The sequence below is a fragment of the Piliocolobus tephrosceles genome, chromosome 8 (assembly GCF_002776525.5).
Source record: "Piliocolobus tephrosceles isolate RC106 chromosome 8, ASM277652v3, whole genome shotgun sequence".
Lineage (NCBI taxonomy): Eukaryota > Metazoa > Chordata > Mammalia > Primates > Cercopithecidae > Piliocolobus > Piliocolobus tephrosceles.
In genome coordinates this window covers 54,830,296-54,853,124 of record NC_045441.1, presented here as the reverse complement: position 1 = coordinate 54,853,124, position 22,829 = coordinate 54,830,296, and the positions used below count along the sequence as shown (strand labels likewise).

General features: G+C 40.1%; 2 protein-coding genes across 5 annotated transcripts in view; one reads left to right on the top strand and one right to left on the bottom strand.

The window, feature by feature from the left end:
• NFE2L3 (nuclear factor, erythroid 2 like 3) overlaps positions 1-9,136 on the top strand; it is a 31,593-nt gene extending 22,457 nt beyond the window's left edge. The window contains exons 3-4 of the mRNA XM_023225927.2: positions 5,686-5,769; positions 6,541-9,136. Coding sequence (XP_023081695.2) covers positions 5,686-5,769; positions 6,541-7,791 — 1,335 coding nt within the window. The 3' untranslated portion in view covers positions 7,792-9,136. The remainder of the gene's footprint in view (positions 1-5,685; positions 5,770-6,540) is intronic.
• A 2,743-nt stretch (positions 9,137-11,879) lies between these two features.
• Positions 11,880-22,769, bottom strand: HNRNPA2B1 (heterogeneous nuclear ribonucleoprotein A2/B1). 4 transcript variants are annotated; one of them, XR_002734484.2, is made up of 13 exons: positions 22,564-22,769; positions 19,795-19,830; positions 19,586-19,696; positions 19,275-19,421; positions 18,765-18,975; positions 18,516-18,617; positions 18,362-18,442; positions 17,795-17,857; positions 15,524-15,643; positions 15,195-15,317; positions 14,446-14,528; positions 12,945-13,080; positions 11,880-12,413 (listed from the first exon to the last, which is right to left on the bottom strand). XR_002734484.2 is itself a non-coding variant. In XM_023225928.3 (12 exons), exons 1-11 carry the CDS (start codon positions 22,567-22,569, stop codon positions 14,467-14,469), a joined length of 1,062 nt encoding a protein of 353 aa, XP_023081696.1. In that variant the 5' UTR covers positions 22,570-22,769; the 3' UTR covers positions 12,257-14,289; positions 14,446-14,466. The 4 variants fall into 4 exon arrangements, 2 of the variants coding, with proteins under 2 accessions (XP_023081696.1, XP_023081697.1); XR_002734485.2 differs by having other exon boundaries at positions 13,008-13,080; XM_023225928.3 differs by having other exon boundaries at positions 12,257-14,289.
• Between the last annotated feature and the right edge of the window lie 60 nt (positions 22,770-22,829).

Genomic DNA, 22,829 nt, shown 5'->3' with positions numbered 1-22,829 from the left:
GGCCGAGACGGGCGGATCACGAGGTCAGGAGATCGAGACCATCCTGGCTAACACGGTGAAACCCCGTCTCTACTGAAAAAATACAAAAAACTAGCCGGGCGAGGTGGCGGGCGCCTGTAGTCCCAGCTACTCAGGAGGCTGAGGCAGGAGAATGGTGTAAACCCGGGAGGCGGAGCTAGCAGCGAGCTGAGATCCGGCCACTGAACTCCAGCCTGGGCGACAGAGCGAGACTCCGTCTCAAAAAAAAAAAAAAATACAAAAACCTAGCCAGGCGAGGTGGCGGGTGCCTGTAGTCCCAGCTACTCAGGAGGCTGAGGCAGGAGAATGGTGTGAACCCGGGAGGTGGAGCTTGCAGTGAGCCAAGATCTCGCCACTGCACTCCAGCCTGGGCAACAGAGTGAGACTCCGTCTCAAAAAAAAAAAAAAGAATAAGCATGTAAGTATGCTCTACTGTTAACAAATATCATATATGAAAATACCTCTGTCTTTAAGTTATGGGAGTAGTAATTTGATTTATAAATGAATTAGCCCATACAGTTATTTTCTCTGGTTAAACTCAAGATTTTGTGTGTATGTGCACACACCCCCTTCCAGGACCTTGCTAGCAGGTTTTGCTAGTTATGTTTCCCAAGGCAAGGGATGAAGAAATGGTGAACCTAGGAGTCCTCAACCAGCCACATGAACAGGCAGCCAGGCTGGCCTAGTCCAGGAGAGCAAGCCGAGAACCAACCAACCCTACAGCCGAACACCTATGATGTCAGCTAAGGCTTGGACTCAAATCTTTGTTCAGTCTCCTGGCAGGCCTGGCTGAACCACTGGGCATCCATGGTCCAGTGGGACCACCTCCTTAACTCCTCATTGCCTAACCTTACTCTTTAGCTGTGAGAAGAGGTGTACAAATGAATTTCCAGAGCCAGGCTGAAGGGATGGATGCTTCCTGTGATCTGTGCTTCCTTCTTCTTTCATTTGGGCTGTACTGTGGTTTCTTTTCAGCCCTGCTGAGGTCCTGCCCACAGCATAGCAAACAGGCACTCCAGAGATATTTAATAACCATGTGGCACTTCCACCTGGAAGGCATACCCTCACAGGTCTTGCCCTGATGGTTCTCTTAGCCATCACCTGCTTTAGTGTGTCCCCTTCCCAGAAGGTGGAGTTTAGGCCTGCGTATTATTAGGGCTTATAATATTACATGGAACATTACTTATTTGGCATGAAATCAGAAAACAGGTTTGTTCTCTTTGCCTACCTGCCACTCCCTTGCCCCTCCAGCTTCCACCTAGAGCCCCTTGGTGAAATCTAGGGCAGGTCCCATAAATTCTAGATACTCATGAAAATCCCTTTGGCCATCCCAGTGCAGCAATTGATAAGAATAACCCAGTGTGGCCATGTACAGTTGCTCACGCCTGTAATCCCAGCACTTTGGGAAGCCAAAGCAGGCAGATCACTTGAGCCCAAGAGTTGGAGAGCAGCCTGGGCAACATGGCAAAACCACATCTCCACAAAAATTAGTTGGTGTGGTGATGTCTTCCTGTAGTTCTAGCTACCCAGGAGGCTGAAGTGGGAGGATTACCTGAGCCTGGAAGGTCAAGGCTGCAGTGAGCTGTGATCACACCAGTGCACTCCAACCTGGGCAACAGAGTGAGACCATGTCTCAAAAAAAAAAAAAGGTATAACCCAGTGTAATTTTCAAGAACGCTGAACCAAAAGTTAGCTGGGCGTGGTAGTGTGTGCCTGTGGTCCCAGCTGCTTGGCAGGCTGAGGTGGGAGGATCACTTGAGCCTGGGAAGTTGAGGCTGCAGTGAGTCGTCATCATGCCACTGCACTTCAGACAGGGCGACAGAGCGGGACCCTGTCTCAAAAAAGAAAAATCCAAAACAAAAAACACTGAGCTAAAAGTCAGCATCTTCCCTCAGTTTTGTGTGGCCTGCCCTGCCGATTTCTCTGGGGTTGAGGGTGTGGGGTGCTAAGAACATAGGAAATTGTTTCTCTTGACCATCCCATACATTTAAATATTATACAACTCTTTGTCACGTGGGCACATTTTCATATATAGGTTCTTTGGAGACCCCTGGCGCCACAGCTGGGAGTCTTCCTCTTGACAGAGGCAAATGCATCTCCACTGTAGCTGGTCCTTTAGGGCTCTTCCCTGAATGTTCTGTGGCATACATGCATCTCACCTCTCCAGGTGGTCCTCTCAACCATTTGCTGGCCACCTAGCACCTTAGACCTAGCACCTTAGACCCTTTTTCAGTTCCCTAACTATGGCTCTTGCATGGTCTCTCACCCTTTATATTTCCCAGGCAAAAGTGGGATACTAAGCTTCTGTGTCCCCAAAGTGCAGAGAACACACACCAAGTTCTAAATGGTCTCCTTGAGGCCCTTTTTGCCATTCTTCAGATGAAGGGGAGGGGTAGAGAGCACACCCCAAGGAACCCTCCCATTTTCACTCTGACCACTGCAGCTTCAACCCTTTTGTAACCCTCAATTGCAGCCTGGCATTTGGCAACTGCCTGTTCTTTTTTCCCAGCTGGTTTTCTCCCCAGCTCCTCTGACTTATCTAGGCTTTATATTTATATTTGGATGTGTTGTATGGTTTTACCACTCTCCCCACAGCATACATACTGTATTGTCAAATCAATACCCCTGGACTTTTACATTAAAATACTGACAGAACCATATGTATTTTGAAGGGGACAACATTTCTGACTACTTCCCTGAGTGTTCACAGTTCTCTTTGAGGAAAAAGATGTTTTCAGTAGTCTTTCACTTACTTAACACTGAATTCTATATTGCCTTTCTCCGAGGTATGTCTTCATCTTTACTCCCTCACTGGGCTTCCCAGAAAAGCAAGAACTGTTTTCTCTACCTCTACCTGTAACAAACTAATTCACTGCTAGGCACAGAATAGGCACTTACTAAATATTAATGAGGAGACAAATGAAGTAGGGAGCTTCCTTGGAGAGAATTAAAAATATAATTTGACATAGGACAAACATCAATTTGGACAAAACTTTTCAGAAACATACTAATCATTCAAAGCCAGGCATTTGTGCCTAGTTCTTATCAGACTTGGTTCCTTATTGTGTATCTCCATGTTCCTAGCCTGAGCATTTACATCACATCTTTGTGTACTTACACTTTTTTTTTTGGGTTGGGGGAGGACAGGATCTCACTCTGTCACCCAGGCTAAAGTGCAGTGGCACTATCATGGCTCACTGCAGCTTCAACCACCCAAGCTCAGGTGATCTCCCACTTCAGCCTCCCAAGTAACTGGGGCTACAGGTGCACGCCACCATGCCCAGCTAATTTTTTGTATTTTCAGTAGAGGTGGGGTTTCACCATGTTGCTCAGGCTGGTCTCAAACTCCTGGGCTCAAGCAATCTGCCCACTTTGGCCTCCCAAAGTGCTGGGATTACAGGTGTGAACTACTGCACCCGGTCACATTTCTTACAGTAGTTCTGACAATATATTTCTGTTCTTTTATTGAGCTATTATTTAGAAAGTGCTTTTAAAGCTTGTTGAAATAAAACAAAAATGAGTTAGACCAGTGAATCACTGGCATTTCCATTCTTCCAGATGACAACTCTGGAAGAATATCTAGGAAATGGGGACTGGTACAATTCTGGCTATGCTTTAGAAATCAGAACCCCAGTGGGGGCCCCAAAGCTAGATATAAGATCTGAATGCACACTACCATCACCATGAAGAATCCTCAGCCAAGAGAAGTACATCTGGAAAATGATACAAACACTGGTTCTTGAAGAGAAGAATGCAAAACTGCTCCCCGAAAAGCTCACCTTGTAAGAATTAAAAATGACATAAATAGCCATGAGTCGGCATATGCAAGAGTCAGGATTCCTAGTCCTCTGAAAAACTCTAAAATAGTGTTTAAATTGTTCATGAAGGAACAGAATCTATAAGGCAAGAACAGACTATCATGAAAAAAGAAAAAGATCTAGAAAAGAGCCCATATGAAATTCTAGATATGAAAAATAGTCATTTTCATTGAAAATTCAGTGGAAGTGGTGTGAACAGCTAAAGAAAAGGGTAAGTTGGAAGACAGATCTAAGAAAATTATCTAGAATGTACCACAGAGATGCAAAATATGAAAGCAAAATTGAGACAATGATAGAAGAGAAAAATCTAAGTTACTTCTAATAGGAGTCCCAGAAGAGACTATAAAATATGAAAGAGAAGCAATAATAAATTTCTAGAAAAGTCCTCAGATTAAAGGAGTACATAGAGCTCTTAATAAAGACAAATTAAGTCCCAGACATACCAGATTGAAGCAGAACATCAGGAACTAAGAAGAAAAATCTTTTAAATTACCTGAGATAGAAAAGGTTCATTATAAATAACACTGAGAGCAAACTTACCAGTAGTAATAAATGCCGTAAGACAGAGTACTGAGGGAAAACATTAAACCTTAAATTTACCTGTTAACTCATCATTTAAGCATGAAGGCAAAATAATTCCATGTAGGCCAGGCATGGTGGCTCATGCCTGTAATCCCCTCTTTGTGAGGCCAAGGCCAGTGGATCACCTGTGGTCAGTAGTTCAAAACAAGCCTGGCCAACGTGGCAAAACCCCATCTCTACTAAAAATATAAAAATTAGCCAGGTGCAGTGGCAAATGCCTGTAGTCCCAGCTACAGAACTCTGAAGAGTTCTTTCAACTAGAAATAAGCTAAACTAAACCATGAAGGCCAGGAGTGAGATGAAGCATTAAGTTGGTTTAAAAAAAAAAAAAATTGGGAGTACATGTAAATAAGTATCGACTGTAAAAATTACTTTTTGAGACAAGATCTCATTCTGTTAGGTTGGAGTGTGGCAGCGCTGTCACAACTCACTGCAGCCTCAGCCTCCCGGACTCTGGCAGTCCTCCTGCCTCAGCTTCCCAGAGTAGCTGGGACCACAGGTGCACACCACCACACCCAGCTCATTTTATTTGTAGAGGCGGTCTTGTTATGTTGCCCAAGCTGATCTCCAACTCCTGGGCTCAAGCGATCTGCCTGCTTTGGCCTCCCGAAGTGCTGGGATTACAAGCGTAAGCCACCACACCTGGCCAAAATTACGTAATTGTGTAACCAACTGGGAGGGCTGGCTATGGAGGGGCAAAATAAGCTGAAACTAAGAACTAGCCAAAAATTATATGGAAGTTGTTTATGGAAGGTATAGAAATACTGATTAACTTTTTAAGTATGCATGTTGAAATATTGAGTACTGTAAGAAAAGAAATAGGCCACCTGCAGTGGCTCACATCTGTAATCCCAGCACTTTGGGAGGCCTAGGTGGGTGGATTACTTGAGGTCAGAAGTTCGAGACCAACCTGGCCAACATGGTGAAACCCTGTCTCTACTAAAAATAAAAAAATTAGCCAGATATAGTGGTGCACAGCTGTAATCCCAGCTACTCCAGAGGCTAAGGCAGGAGAATCCTTTGAACCTGGGAGGCAGAGGTTGTAGTGAGCTGAGATTACACCACTGCACTCCATTCTGGGCGACAGAGTGAGACTCCGTCTCAAAAAATAATAAAAAGTAAAACTTCCAACCAACCGAGGAACATAATAGGATAAAAACCCAGTGTGAAGATAAGACCTGGTGATCCTTTAAAGATAAAGCCTAAAGCCCCAGACAACCAGTTCGGTCTTTTACGTGAAGGATGCACCTTTTGTGTTTCTCAACAGTTACATCTGAATGGGACAGATACTTCTTTCTCTCTGGAAGACTTATTCCAGTTGCTTTCATCGCAGCCTGAAAATTCACTGGAGGTAATTGGAACCTTGGCCTTTATCCTTGCAGGAACGTATCTGCACTGACTTTTTGGTGAATAAATACAACTCCTTTACTTGGTTGACACAGCAGTTTAAAGTAATGCTTATTTTTACAGAAGCACTTCAGCTTAGAATTAACCAAGTATGTATAGTATTCCTCTTTCCAAATCCCAAAAGTGTAATCAAATTTAGACTGGTCATGGAAAACAGTGTGGAGGTTTGTCAAAAAACTAAAAATTGAACTGCCATGATTCCACTATCAGGTATTTATCCAAAGGAAAGGAAATTGGTGTTATCAAAGGGACACCTGCACCCCCATGTTTACTGCAGCAACATTCACAATAGCCTTATCGTTGTAGTGCTTAGAGGCATTTAAACAACCTCTTTCCTTCAGACTACTTCACTGTGGTTTATTATCCCTGACCTGCCACAATGTGATTACCAACCCACTAGGACGAGAGTTACATCTTATTATAAAGTAGTAAATTAGACTTTTTAATAAGAAAATGCAGTCAGCTTTTATACTAATCAATCTTAATTTCTAGGTTACTCAGAATTCCAAGTATTCTGCAGAATTCCAAGTATTCGGATTTGGACTCACATCATGTATTGTTATTGACTGCATTTTAACCATGAAGTTACTGCCAACAGCATCTCTGTATTAAATATAAAGGAACTGACAAGACAGGAAAGAAAAGTTGTTAGGTAATAGGACTGCTTCAGAAATAGGGCTATTCATGTTTAAAGTGTTTTTCCTTCATTTTTCAGGGCGTCTCATTGGGAGATATTCCTCTTCCAGGCAGTATCAGTGATGGCATGAATTCTTCAGCACATCATCATGTAAACTTCAGCCAGGCTATAAGTCAGGATGTGAATCTTCACGAGGCCATCTTGCTTTGTCCCAACAATACACTTAGAGGAAATCCAGTAACAAGGACTTCACACTCACAAGAACCATTTCTGCAGTTAAATTCTCATACCACCAATCCTGAGCAAACCCTTCCTGGAACTAATTCGACAGGATTTCTTTCACCGGTTGACAATCATATGCGGAATCTAACAAGCCAAGACCTACTGTATGACCTTGACGTAAATATATTTGATGAGATAAACCTAATGTCATTGGGCACAGAAGACGACTTTGATCCAATCGATGTTTCTCAGCTTTTTGATGAACCAGATTCTGATTCTGGCCTTTCTTTAGATTCAAGTCACAATAGTACCTCTGTCACCAAGTCTAATTCCTCTCACTGTGTGTGTGAAGGTGCTACAGGTTATTGTACTGACCATGAATCTAGTTCCCACCATGACTTAGAAGGTGCCGTAGGCGGCGACTACCCAGAACCTAGTAAGCTTTGTCACATGGATCATAGTGATTCTGGTTTCCATGGGGATCTTACATTTCAACACATATTTCATAACCACACTTACCACTTACAGCCAAGTGCACCAGAATCTACTTCTGAACCTTTTTCATGGCCTGGGAGGTCACAGAAGATAAGGAGTAGGTACCTTGAAGACACAGATAGAAACTTGAGCCGTGATGAACGGCGTGCTAAAGCTTTGCATATCCCTTTTTCTGTAGATGAAATTGTCGGCATGCCTGTTGATTCTTTCAATAGCATGTTAAGTAGGTACTATCTGACAGACCTACAAGTCTCACTTATCCGTGATATCAGACGAAGAGGGAAAAACAAAGTTGCTGCACAGAACTGTCGTAAACGCAAATTGGACATAATTTTGAATCTAGAAAATGATGTATGTAACTTGCAAGCAAAGAAGGAAACTCTTAAGAGACAGCGAGCACAATGTAACAAAGCTATTAACATAATGAAACAGAAACTGCATGACCTCTATCATGATGTTGTTAGTAGATTAAGAGATGACGAAGGTAGGCCAGTCAATCCAAACCACTATGCACTTCAGTGTACCCATGATGGAAGTGTCTTGTTAGTACCCAAAGAACTGGGGGCCTCAGGGCACAAAAAGGAAACCCAAAAGGGAAAGAGAAACCTGTGAGAAGAAACTGAAGATGGACTCTATTATGTGAAGTAGTAATGTTCGGAAACTGATTATTTGGATCAGAAACTGCTTCAAGAATTATCTTTAAGTACTGCTACTTGAATAACTCAGTTAAGGCTCTGTTTTGAAGCTTATATGGACAAATGTTTAGGACTTCAGGATCACACTTGTGGGAAATCTGGGGGAGCCACAACTTTTCATGAAATGCATTGTATACAAAATTCAGTTATGTCCAAAGAATAGGTTAACATTTTGAAAACCCAGTAAGACTTTTTGGCAGCCATCCTTTTTAGTAAGTTGGTTACTTCAGAAAGAGCAAACACTGGGGATCAAATTATTTTAAGAGGTATTTCAGTTTTTTAAATGCAAAATAGCCTTATTTTCATTTAGTTTGTTAGCACTATAGTAAGCTTTTCAAACACTATTTTAGTCTTTATATTTAACTTATACATTTTGCTTTCTGTTGAAATAAATTTTGTATTTGTATTAAAAAATTAACTTTTCCCTTTTATACAGAAATCTCAAGCAAATTTGTTTTCCTTCCAAAATATCCATTCAGAAATATAGGTGAATAACAAATAGGGCAGCATAGCAAATTGATCAGACTCAAGCCAAATTGAGGCCAACATAGTATGCCAAAGTAAGGCAAATTCACCCCCCTCCACCCCAATACTTAACACACTGAACACTATGTGATATAGAGTGCACTGAAGACCTGGAGTCACTGGTAGTTTAAGCCACAGGCTTTCCTCATGTAACCAGAGATAAAATGGGCTACTTGCATAAACAGAACTCCTTGCGCGTATATTAAATCCATAAAATCTCTGGCAGTAGTAAAGCCAGCCTGGAGGGATGGCCTCACATCTTAGAATACTGAGACCTCACCAGAACATTGTGGTAAGCCATATAAACAAACCAACAGTAGGAAGAGTAACAGTGAAACCATCTAAGATTGTTTAAAATAGGCAAAAGCTATGGGGGGGGGGGGGGGGGGGGGGGGGGGGGAATAAAAAAAAGGTGAATTTGAAAATAAACCAGGGTAAGGTAAATTCTAGAAATAATGGCATTTGAAATGAAAACCTAAGTTCACTCTAACAGTAAACAGATTGAGTTTTCTGAAGACAGCAATGACCTCACCTAGATGACTGTCAAGTCTGGGGAACATCAACACATTATGTGTACTATAATGTGTACATAAAATTTTATGTCCAGTTTTTCAAAATGAAGTTTCTCATGCTATTTCTGCCGTTACAGTGTAGAGTATCACATAAATATCTTGGGCTAGAGAAACGCAGTTTATATATACCGTTGGATTTTTGTAGTAAGTTTTTTTCCCAAGACCCAAGCATTTTGCCAGAAATGCTTCTAGATAAAATTATTGCCCCATTCAATGACTCATGGTGTTCGATGATCATTTGTTTAGTCTGCTGACGAGCTGCTTTTTACAAGGGAGTATTTCAAATGTCTTAAGCTTTTGATAGTTATAATTTAAGGACACACGTAAAACATTTGTTTACAGTAGGAAATCCTACAGTACCAATTTACTTGTTTCAAAGTTGACCAAGTGCACCCGCACCAGTGCCTGCTTATCAGCATTCTTCAAACCTCTAAAAGGAAAGGACAGCAGAAAGCAGAATTGGTAATCATGGTGAGTCTTGGCACTGCTGAATTGCAGTGGCCCCCAAAGATCCAGCCTCGAACTCCTGTACTCAGATCCGCATACCTCAGCCTCCCAAGCTGCTCAGATTATGCACCATGTCTGGCCTGAAGTTTAAGCTATAAAAAACCTTAAATATAGCACACAGATCAAGTAACTGCAAACTGAATATATTTAAAGATAGTAGTGTCTGTACTGAACTTTGTCATTATTCCCCCATACAATGCAGCATACTATTTACCAAGCTTCTATCTTGGATTAAATAAAAGTAACCTAGAGACAAGAAGTGTATGAGACGTGCTTAGGTCATGTGCAAATATGTTTCATACAAGGGGACTACAGCATATTTTGGTAGTGTAGGTTCGGACTTTTAATTGGTGCATTAAGCAGCCAGCTTTACAAGATCTAATTGGCTATGGGCTGGCTTCCTGACACTACCCCGTCTCCATCTTAACATGCTGGATTCAAGGCATAATAACCGAACTGCTTTTCAGACAGTCCAGTGTTAAAGGTAGAAGGAATTCCACATTCGCTCTCCAGTGCAACCCAACTAGATTACAAAGTCAATGCCAAAAACCAAACCACCATTGCCTAGGACCCTCCACATTACCTACCTAGTTGAGTAATCTTGATTGCAATATCGAATGTCTTCATCAGAATGAGGAAGATAGGGAGAAAGACAACCCAAGTGGGTAGGATATCTTTTCCAATTAAAACTCACTTGAGCATCTTCTGAAGTGTGATCAGATTTTAGGCCAATTGTATGGAAAATAAAGGCAAGGCTTCGGTTGAGCAGAGCTACAGAACCAGTATACAGGGTTTTTGTGGTAATACTAACTTTCCTAAATGCACTCAAGTGGCTAGATCCTTCTTTCCCCATCTCAGTTTTCAAACTATTTGTTCTCTGGTAAATCCATGCAACTCACTGGTTACCCCAATTCCCCTCCACCACCCCAAAACAAGCCAGTATTAGTGCATTACTAAATAGTGCAAATGTCAAAATTACGTAGGACCTGTCAACCAACTCGGTACATTAGTTCCAAACCTTAAAGATAGCAAATTTAAACAACATGCACTCCAGGTGTCCTGAGATAGGTGTTTACTACCTTTTGCACTTTTCAACCATCAGTGACAAACCGAGACTTGTTGCCTTACATTGTTAGCTCCCAATACCTAACTAGTATTTATTAGGTCAAGCAATTTGGCATCTACCGAATTGGGCTACAAGGAAAACCTTACACAGGGAAATCCGGTTTTACACTCATGCATAAACTGAGTAAGGCATCTAAGTGTGTGACAGCTGGCATCTAAGACAGTTCCCAATGATCCTTGCCTGCTTGGTAATTGTACCAGTGAATAGAACCCTCCCACCACATTCTGTGCCCATAAAGGATGTAAGATGGCATGACTACTTTGTAGTTTTACAGCTTTTCTTGCTCACTCACCGAGGGAAGATGACAACCAGCAGTAACTTTTCAGCCCTGTTAGTATGCCACTCTGGATATTAAAAAAAATTATCCAATCCTAGTTTTCTGTGATTTCAACTGTGAGCTTTATCCAGAATCAGTTAAGTTGCTCCCAACTGCTGACCCATAGATGCTGAAGTTTGTTTCTCTAAACTGCTCTAAAAGTTGTTACACAGCAACAATACAAAGCCTCGGGCAAAAGGCAGCCTTTCTTCATTTTAGAACAGTCTCAAAGCTGCACAACAACTACTTTAAACTTCAATTTCTCCAAGAAAAACAGTTCAACACTACACATAGGAAATAAGTCTATGTTGAATATCCAACATTACCCCATGTTTCAGTAAATCCTCCTTCAATCAGTTCATTTCAGTCTATTGTGCAATTACCTAATTCTCCCGTATTTGTGATATTCCCTTGACCTTGCTGGATAGGGGTTGGTATTTTGAGGTTATGCATATCAACCTGATGTATTTCAAAGCTCAACGTTCTTTGTACATCCAAACATTTTTAAAACTTCAAAATTTTCCTGAAGTTGGGGTATTTGTACAAGTCTGTGATGAATTCAGCTATTTCAAACAGAAAAGTGCTATGTGTTACCCACTGTTAGTGTGACTTACCTGTTAGATCTCAAATTATCAAAACCAAAACAAATTATCATAGAAACAAATCAATTAACTTGGCCCTTATTTTTTGGTTTTCTTAATTCAGATAAATGTCCAAATAAACACATTTAAAAAAAAAAAACACCAATATTCATTTACTCTGTGTGAAACACAATAAAACTAATTGACATGTGACAATCTAGTACATATTTTAAGCCTCAGTGCTTTTGCAAAGCCAGTTAATCTAGACCACTCTGGCCAGTTAACCTTTAAAATCCATGATTTTCAAAATGCCACCAGTATTGCTGAACATACAAGGTAAAGCCAGGAACTTTAGTAGGAGTACTCAAACGCTGAATATACAGTGCATAATGAACAGCATTTTATTGGGGACAGTCAATAATGTCCACAATGCTCTTCTCATTTATCTGTTAATATTAAAAGAAAATATGCATAGCCCCAAACTGCTTTAAAAAATTTAGGGGATGGTGATCTTTTAGACAACCAAATGTTTATAGAACAAGATTCACACATTTTATGTGTAAACATTACACCAAGTATTTGGATACAAAAAATATTTATTTTATAAACTTTATATTTAAAATAGAATTGTAATCTGTCTACTCACAAAACCTAATTTAAAACATGATACATTTATCTCTCTAGCCAATTTGATGTTAGTTTTACAAACAACACTCATTTTTTAATTGTTTTATATCAAAAACCTGAACTAAATGTTTGTTTTATCAGAAAACATTTCCCTTTTATTTTAAAGAGTGCTTTTTAAATGAAGGCACCAACAAGAACTACTTTCAGATGGTACAGAATTTCTTATTTCTTGAAGACTCTGTGGTTGACCACTTCTTCATTAGTTACCTGCAGCAAGACACCTTCCTGCCAAAGGAAAAAAAAAGTATCTGAAGAAGTTTATCATGTTTGTCCAAAAGAACCTAAACAACTTCAGTGGTGGTCTTAGGATCAAAGAAGACTCACTGGTGCATATAGTAGAGTAAGCCTTGAGTATCACATTCCTGTAAAGGCAATAAAGCCAGGCAATCAAACTGATGGTATCTAAGGAATGAATTTCAACAGCCAACCTACAACTTTCTCTGCAGGGTAAGACACTGAACTAAAATAACCACATTTAACCCACCTACTTGGTACTGGATACATACAGGCTTCATAATGTAGACAGACACTTCACTCAAGTATGAACTACTATCTGAAAATAGATTCAACCATTTTTGCCCTACCTTCAGTCTCATCCTGATAAGCATGTACAGTTACAACCATAAATACAACAAATGTCTTTAATAAAAACCCCTAGTTCACTCAAAATGTTTGATCCAAGAAATGTGAATACACAAGGGTGTAACGATGGGAAATCTCATGATTTATTGAACTTGCAGCCTAACTTTTACCTACCATTTTACTACCAACACCACTGAAGGAACCAAGAAAAGCTTTATTAATGATCACTTGGCTTGCCTCAGCTGTTGAAATGAAGCACTTTACAGTCTTTGTGGCAGCAGAATATACTTGTCCATGGTTCATATCAATGCTAAAATTCCAGCAGGGAAAAAAATGATATGTTAAGCACCCAAATCTTCACATGGAGGGGGAGGGGGTAGGAAAAGAAGGAAAAAAAGGGAAAAACAACCAAAATAATTTAAGTAAATGACAGATTGGAAAACAGGTTTTATAAAAATTATTCTCTTGAGTTTATAAATTGTTAAACTCAATTTATAGCTATGTTAAACTACGTAAGAACCACTATACTGAAAGACCATTTAAGAGTATTAGTTTATCTTTTAGGGAGGAAAATTAAGAAAGGAAAAGTAAATAAGATCTTACCTAAAGAAGTTTAACTGAAGCTTAGAACTATTTTGCTCTACACCCTCAGCTTTCGTTGGCATCCTTAAAAACTACTGTAGTTAAAGTTTTGTAGAAACAGCACAGTTTTTTAAGACTGGCTGAACTTAGTAGCCGTCAAGAGTTCTCTTGTACTAGACCTGTGTCCCTGAAGAGTACCTCGCTGGGGTTATTTCCTTTCCTTGCATTGAAGAAGCAGCATCTAAAAGATCTAAAAAGGTGTTTCTCCTTGCAGAGATATCCCTTAAGTTATCTACATAATTTAATCCTGATGAATTGCAGACAACACACTTACATCTGACCAGCATTTATCTTATACAAATATAACAACAGCTTTGCAACGGACCTTAATTATACTACCCACTCCTTAACTTATTTAAAATAAAAAGTCTATAATTACACAATTTCCTTTAGAATTATTTTATTAAATCATAAATGTACAACAGCTTCTTAACTCTACACACGCACTTAAATTTTTTAAAGGAAAAACGTTATGTCTTATTACACCATGATCCTGGCTAATAGCTTTTCAAAACTTTGAGAAAAATCTTAAAAAAGGTTTCACATGTCACCTGAAACTTACAAATTTAACATTATCAAAGAAGGAATGCTTCTACACTCTTACAAAGACCACTAGAAAGAAACAACAATTAAAAAGCTAAGAAACTGTCTCAAAGGCATTTTTTTTTACAATCCTTCCTCCACAGTAAGGTAATGTTATTAAATAATCCAATCCATTCACAAAATGGCTCTCTGCATCTGCTCTGGTGTCTTCTGCCATATCACTGCATATTTATGCATGACTGAGATAAGAGTTTCCTTAACATTGTTATTTCGATAACCTGAAGCTGTTCTGTTACCTCTGGGCTCTCATCCTCTCCTATTTATACAGTGAAGCCTGTTTCAACAGAAGTAAAGAGTAAAAAAAAAATAGGTTATGAAATTATCCATCTAACCAGATTTTAAGGAAAGATAACATGATCCTAAAAAGCTTTTACTCCTGCAGCTATGTCTCCCAAGATAATAATAATTGTAAAACTCAAAAGCTACTTACCCATGGCAAATAGGAAGAAGCTCAGTATCGGCTCCTCCCACCATAACCCCCACTTCCTCCACTGCCTCCTGGACCATAGTTTCCTATAGTTGTTGGAACAGCAAGAGAAAACAAACTTACTTTGATTTCCCATGATCACCATAACACTACAGCTGATTCTATTTTCTATCCATCCAGTCTTTAATAAAAACAAGCAGATCCTAACCTTTTGCAGCCAGTTAGCACAATTACTTGGGAGATAAATTACTCAGGTTCATAGACATTTTTATTTCGTGGCTGATGCTATGCTATTCTTTTAAATAAAGGGTCCTCTCATCCTCATTTGGACTGAGTAAGGGATTTTTTTAAACTACACCAAGAACAAGACACAGAAAATGTTTACTCCTGCTAAAAACCTCAAGAATAAGCTAAGCAATGGTTTGAATCATAGTTTAAGAATTTAGCTTCAAAGACCCTCATTCCAATTTACACCACTTGCAATGTGGGTTACAATTTTACTTAGCTGTTTACCAGCCCCCACCAGAAATTAAAACTACTGAACTTCCCCACCTCCAACACCCCTAATCCCAATTTGATGTTACAACCGCTTGCTGAGTACTTCTGTGGAGATTTATGCAAAATTTCTTTATTTTCACTAAGACTGTATATCCCATAACCCAAACTACTTAGTATGTTATTTTCCCTTTAAATCACAAAAGGCTAATCCTTTAATCACAAAAATCTGAATCATCTCAATTATTATAAATTACCTCCACCATATGGTCCCCCCATGTTCCTGCTACCACCAAAGTTTCCACTCTTCATTGGACCATAGTTAGAAGGTTGCTGGTTATAATTTCCAAAATCATTATAATTTCCACTTCCATAATTTCCTATAAAAAAATTGGAATACTGGTATAATGGACCTCAGAACAATACAAACATTAAACCAAAGACACATGCTAAGGATTTAGGACAAAGCTCCCACAAAAACAAAAGCAAACATTTTATCTAGTGACAAACATTGAAATAAAAGACCAAGTGTTACAAAGCCATTAATTCCAAATTCCCACATAAAGGTTGCAGGTGAATTTATTACCTCCTCCATAGTTGTCATAACCACCTCCGTAGCCCCCACCCTGGTTGCCATATCCAGGTCCTCCACCACCATATCCTCCTCTTCCTCCTCCATAACCGGGGCTACCTCCGAAATTGCCACCTATTATAAAATAAGCCTTTAAGTAATCACTTAATATTTTCAATGCCATTTTGAACTGTCTCCTCACATCCATTTCCAAGTTTGCATGTGAAACATTCAATGAAATTCCTCTAAAATAGCTTCAAGGACTGAATACCTACCCTTGGTAAACGTGGTGGTTGGAGTGCCCACCCAGCCAAATGGATAACACCATGTGTACCTACTTAAATAACCTGTAATGCTACAGCTTTCCCTCAAAACTAAAAATCTTAAGTTATCTTGAAATACTGCATGTATATTGTGGGTAAGGACTGTGAGGCTAGACTAGCAGCGTGGGTTAGGGAGAAAGTAAGAGTACTTCCCCCTACTGGCCCAAACGATTATGTCTCTACGAATTACATCTCTTAAAACAATGTTCTCCGTCAGGCACGGTGGCTCCCGCCTGTAATCCCAGCACTTTGGGAGGCTGAGGTGGGTGGATCACAAGGTCAAGAGATGAGACCATCTGGCTAACAGTGAAACCCCATCTCCACTAAAAATACAAAAAATTAGCCAGGTGTAGTGGCAGGTGCCTGTAGTCCTAGCTACTTGGGAGGCTGAGTCAGGAGAATGGAGTGAACCAGGGAGGCGGAGGTTGCAGTGAGCTGTTATTGCGCCACTGCACTCCAGCCTGAGCAACAGAGACTCTCTGAAACAAAACGAAACAATGTTGTTGGCCAGGCCCAGCAGCTCACACCTGTAATCCCAGCAGTACTGGAAAAGTTGAGGCCGGTGGATTGCTTGAGCCCAGAAATTCAAGACCAGTCAGGGCGACATAGCAAAACCCCTACAACACCTCTACAAAAAAACACAAAATTAGCTGTTAACAGTGGTGCACCCTGTAGCTCCAGCTATTCAGGAGGCTGAGGTGGGAGGATGGCTTGAGGCTAAGGGTGCAGTGAGCTAAGATCACACCACTGCACTCCAGGTCTGAGCAACAAAGCCAGACCCCATCTCAAAGAAAAAAAACAGACGCAACACTCCACATAGTATGTTCTTTACTGTAAACAGAAGTAAGGACAAATGAAACACTTTCACATAATGCAAAACCTAAAAAACAAAACAAAACAAAACAAAAAGCTGGGCAGTGGCTCACGCCTCTAATCCCAGGACTTTTGGGAGGCCAAGGTGGGCGGATCACGAGGTCAGTGAGTTTAAGACCAGCCTGACCAACAGGGGAAACCCTGTCTCTACTAAAAATACAAAAATTAGGTGGGCGTGGTGGTGCACACCAGTAATCCCAGCTACTCAGGAGGCTGAGGCAGGAGAATCACTTGGGCCGGGAAGGCAGAGGTTGTAGTGAGCAGACACACGCCACCACACTCCAGGCCTGGGCAACAGAGCAAGGTTGTCTCAAAAACACAAAAGCCACCTTATAAAAAGGGGGAAAAAAAAAAAAAGGCTTGTGTTGTGGGCTGAGTCTCAAATTACTTGTAAATACAAGAACTCAGCTTTCTCTAAAATTTTAAAAGGTAGAACAGTGAGATACAGTACTTACTCACACCTAATGAGTGGCAACACCAAAAATCAAGTCTATTACCAGCTCATAGTTTTAAATGTCCCTTCCTTATCACAAAATCTGTCAGTGTGTACCAGCCTTTTCTGTACGCCAATAAAACTGATATATTTATTATATCACATTTCAGGTTCAATGGTAGTTCACAACCTTATCTGTAGCCAGGAGCACAGTGAACATTTTGGAAAATTTCCTTAGGTTACTTTTTGAAAGTTATCCTGGGATGTTTACCATCTAGTTATGGGTTTAGACATATTTTACATTTTTCTCCTACATATTCTCCCCCCTCTTAAGATTTTACTCTCAGTTAAATACAGTCTTCTGCACTTTTCCAGAGAAGCACAGTACAAATATATATCTAGATCCAATTATTTTGCTTAAGATGGAATATGATAATGATTATCTTTAAATTTTCATTTTAAATAGCACTGTATTCCTCAGACTGTAACAACTAAGATGGCAAATTACTTATAAAAGAAATAACTGGACCACTATCACCTAAGCCCTTTATAAGGGGCAATATAAAATGTTTAAAAACTCAAAATATAAACGAACTAAATATACAACATGGTTAAGTATTAGTCACATGAACAAACCAAAACATAGAGGAAACTGACCTCCAGGCCCTCCTCCATACCCATTATAGCCATCCCCAAATCCACGTCCACTGCCATATCCATCTGTTAGGGGCCAAAAAAGATTACATTGATTATAAGCTGTTCACCATTATTGCTAATACTCATTTTTTCAGTTCTCTTAATACCTCAGCACAGTAATTAAGAACCTCAGAAAAGCACACACTACTGCTACTAGTTTATTCACAAAACATGAAAGCATATAATTATATCTCATTACCACCTAAATTTTGAACTCTTAACTGAACAAGTCTCAACTTTAGAGATTCCATTTAATTTATACATAAGAATGACACTTCATGGGGCCAAAGCTTTTCTGATGACACTTCATTTTACATTATTAATCCAGATAAAACACAACTGTTATTAACACAACCCTATTAAACTTCTTGTCTGGCCAAATCACAGGAACTTGCCAGGATACTATTTATTTGAAGTCCTAGGGAAAGGTTTTGATTTAGGTTGATTTCCTGATTCTACTAATGAAAACCTAATCATATTTAAAATAAAAGCACACTCATCCTTTCAACACATAGAATTTGAACTTACCAGATCCTCCTCTGAAGTTACTTCCTGGTCCTGGTCCGAAATTTCCACCGCCACCACGCGAATCCCCGAAGCCGAAGTTGCCTACAATAAATGCCCCAGTTAGAAGCAAGCCCTTATGTGAATAAAAATAAAGAAAAAACAGAATTGAAATCACCTCCTCTTCCACTCCTAGAACTCTGAACTTCCTGCATTTCTTGTCTAGACAAAGCCTTTCTTACTTCTGCATTATGACCATTGATGGTATGGTATTTCTGCACTGCAATGAAAAATTCAAACTCCTTTTAAATTAAAACAACAACATTAAGCAACTTTAAAAGTTTACCTTTCAATAAAAAAATTAGATGTTAACATACACAAAATTGAATACATGGCAAGAACAGTACATTTGTGGTTAGACACTTACATACGATTTTATCCACAGGATCATGGTCATCAAAAGTAACAAAGCCAAAGCCTCTTTTCTTTCCAGACTGTCTATCAGTAATTATCTCAATGGTATCAATTTTTCCATATTCCTCAAAGTAATCTCTAAGGTGATGTTCCTCAGTATCTTCTTTAATTCCGCCAACAAACAGCTTCTTCACAGTTACATGAGCCCCTGGTTTTCCAGATTCCTAAAATAGTGGTGGGGTAAAAGTCATCCCGACAGAAAAAAACACAAGCATGATTCAAAGTAGCCGACCTTTGTACCATACTTGGCTTGTATCCACCTTAAAACTACCAGATCTACAACAACAGCTTTTAGGGACCTAGCTTTTGAAAAGTAAGTTAGCTTCAGAAAATGGTCCAGAAACCCAACAGAACTTTAATAAAATCTTGAGTTAAAACTAAATTCAGAAATACTTTCCGATGTTCAGCAAGGCAGCATTCTTTATGTTAATTTAATTGCACAAGACAGTCATGGTTTGCTTACCTCTCTTGCTACAGCACGTTTTGGCTCAACTACTCTCCCATCAATTGAATGAGGTCTTGCAGCCATGGCAGCATCAACCTCAGCCATGGATGAGAAAGTTACAAAACCAAATCCTCTTGATCTTTTGCTTGCAGGATCCCTCATTACCTTTCAAACCAAAGAGAAAACTTTAGCATTTAATCTCATTATGGCTTATAAGTAAACAGTCATAATAGAATTTTTTACTATACTGATGTAGTTACTTCCTCCATGATTCACTTAACAGCCAGCTACAATACTAATATACAGTAAAAATTCAGTAACTTACGTACCACACAGTCTGTAAGCTTTCCCCATTGTTCGTAATAGTTCCTCAAACTTTCTTCTGTGGTTTCAAAGCTTAAGCCACCAATAAAGAGCTTACGGAACTGTTCCTTTTCTCTCTGCAAAGGAAAATACCATTTCAATTTTTATTTACATTTTCCTCTTTGTATGCAGGAAATTAAATTCTTAAATATGAGGTGACCTGCTGGCAGAGTACCTTTTTCCTCTCCAAAGGAACAGTTTCTAAAGTTTTCTGGGGGGGAAAAAAAAAACTTACATCAAATTTAAACCATATGTTAAACTGCATATTAGTTGTGTTACACCAAAAAAATTGCCTCAGCTGATCTACACAAGTTTCAAAGTCATTAATGCTTGATCTAAATTTACTCAACATTAAATTATCTTAAACAAATATTATTACTTAATTTAAAAAATTTCTAAGGAGAAATGAACAAATGTAGACCGTGGTTATCAAAAGATTACTAAATCTTTACCAAAAATTTCAACCCTATAACCTAAAAACGCAGATTTCTATTTATAAACATCAGAAAATAACTTTTGGTTCGATGGTTATGACCCAAAGTTTTTATTTCACGATTCAGTACCATTTATTTTCCCTTAACTGCCCCCTCTGGTGGTGATTCTAAGTATATCAGCCAAAAAAATCTTTGTAAAACACTGTTTCTCCCTATGACTCTGTGACAAAAATATTTAAAATCATGATATGCATTAGCAATAACCTTAAAAATTACTTAAAACCAGGACAAATTCATTTTTATGACCAGTAGCACTCAAAGCTTAAAAGTTTTAACTGGTTTTTGGACATTGTCTATACAGGATATGACAATACAGAATATAAATTACTCCGCTTAACCTTATGTACAATAAAATACAGTCACCTAACATAATCTCTAAGCTAACTATTACTGAAAGCTGAAGCTTACTGAACTTGATTGGCCATGTGGCAAGCGACACGGAACGAAACAATTTTCTAACTCAATAGGAAAAATCTCAGAGTTGAAATCTTTAATACCTGCAAACAAGCAAATATGCTGTATTACACAGCCCAGTATTTTGGGCAGTTAAGAATGTTAAGTAAACCTGTCTTAAAAAGTAACTACGTTAAAAAAAAAAAAAACTCAAACGAGAGGAAGTGATGTCCAGGACCAACTGCTACGAATGCATAATGCACGCTGAAAAGTCACACGTAATTTTGAATGAAGAATTATTTTTTGTTCCTAGCAAGCACAATTGCTGCTCTCATCCCAGTTCTACAGAGCTCTCTCCCTCCATTCACATGCTCCTAACTGCTAAAAAATAGTGGTAAAAGCCAGTTCGGATTTTTTCCTGTAATTGTTTTCAGGACTGGTAAAAATTAAAAAAAAAAAAAAAATTAACTGAAATGATTAAACTACTTCCTATGAGACACAACGCAGTCTTGAAATGGTTACTTGCCAAGATAGGTGTTTTCATTTTCTCAACTAGTTTTTTCTTAATTGTCGTCAGCACATACGTGTCTCTAAACTGAAATTATCGATAATGTACATTTATAACAAGTCTTACAGATCACTAACAAAAAGCAAAAACTCATTACTTACCTCACAATTTTTCCAAACTTACCCGATGTCCACTATCGATTTTAAACAATGTTATTTTATAAACGTGCTTAGGGTCAAAGAAAATAACCAGGTAGACCCCGTTCGCTTGAGACCTTATGCTTATCAATGTAATGTTCAACCAAGATTGCAAACATAAATGAGAAAAGTAACAAAGTTCAAATACAGAGCGGCCCAGGCCCAAAACAATTTTGCACAAAAATACACACGCATTACAGGAAAGAGCCTCTGAAGCCATGTTTTAACCGAAGTACAACTAAGGATAAAATCGTTATTTCACTTTCCTCGTAATTTCTAACTAATCATCTATAATGGTCCATGGAACTGTCCCGTAAGGATTAAACTTCTCAGTAAAAACATTACTTAAAATACGAGTCGGCTCTACAACTTAAGCGGAATCCTGAAGACTTCTGACGCGAATATCCCTCCCCCGCCCAGAAAACCATCCTCGTCCCTGCCCCTCGTGGCCGATGGCTTCCAAAGTGTGTTTATTTTTGCTGCGGTTCATCTGCCGTTTTAGTGACTGCAGACCCAGATATATCCGTTACTCAAATAAATTTAAAAAACAGGAAAAATATAAAACGGTTTCTTTGTCCTACAGCTCGCATTAAACCCGGCCCCGACGCCCTGGGTGGTGGTATCTTCTCTGAAACCGGGCCCGCAAACCCGGAGCACCCCCCCGCCCGCTCTTCGGTGTGGCTTCCGAACGCAATGGCGCCATTTCATCGAGGGGAAGGCTGAGCGCCTTTAATGAGGTGCGCAGGACTCTAAAGATCCAAGCTCACAAAACACTCCAAATCCACCTCGAAACGGTATGAAAAGAGCCCGAGAAGAAAGAAAAATAGTTAACCACTTCTATGCCTTGACAGAAAAAGCACACTAAGAGAATAAGAGAGTTTTAAGAAAAACGCTGAGAGGAAGGCGAGCCATGAAAATGGCGGCCGCCAAATCCGGTTCCCAGGAGAGAGGGGGAGGGGAAGCTCCGCAGCCTCGCTCACGGGGACCCGTGCCCGCCGAAACACTCGCCGCGGAGACGCCGTGGCCCCCGAAGCACCGTGCTTTAAAAAGGGAGTAAGAATTCCCGCCTCCGCGCCCCACTTTCACTCCAGCAGGGCAGCGTCCGCCATGTGAAAGCTCCCCATCCCCCACCCCCAGTGAAGGGAAATGGCGCCGGGAGGCTGAGGGTGGGGAAGCTGTTTGTACGTTCAGGCCTCCGGTCAGGACCCCGTTCATAAACCTCAAGCCCCACTGCTACTGAAGCGGTCCGATTTCCTGCCGCTCTCCCACGGAGGCGGCTGGCCGACTTCCACAAGGGGGCCAACGGCCTCGCCATGCCCTTTCCAATAACTCATTGATTTCAAACCCGTTACCTCCATCGCGGACTCAGTCGCTTCAGCCCGATTTCCCGCAGCCGAGCGAGATGAGAGAGATCTCCGCGGACGAACACGAACCGGACTCGTCCTGGCGCTGTAGTGAGAACTGCCGCTGCTCGAGAAACAACACCGCTAGGAGTACCTCCGCACGGGACCCGGCGCTGCTGCTACTGCCGCTAGAGCCGCTGCCGCCGCTTTTCTAGAACCTTCCCCCCCACTAACGCGTCTTCCTCTACGTCAGGCCGTTGCGTAAACGGCCTAAC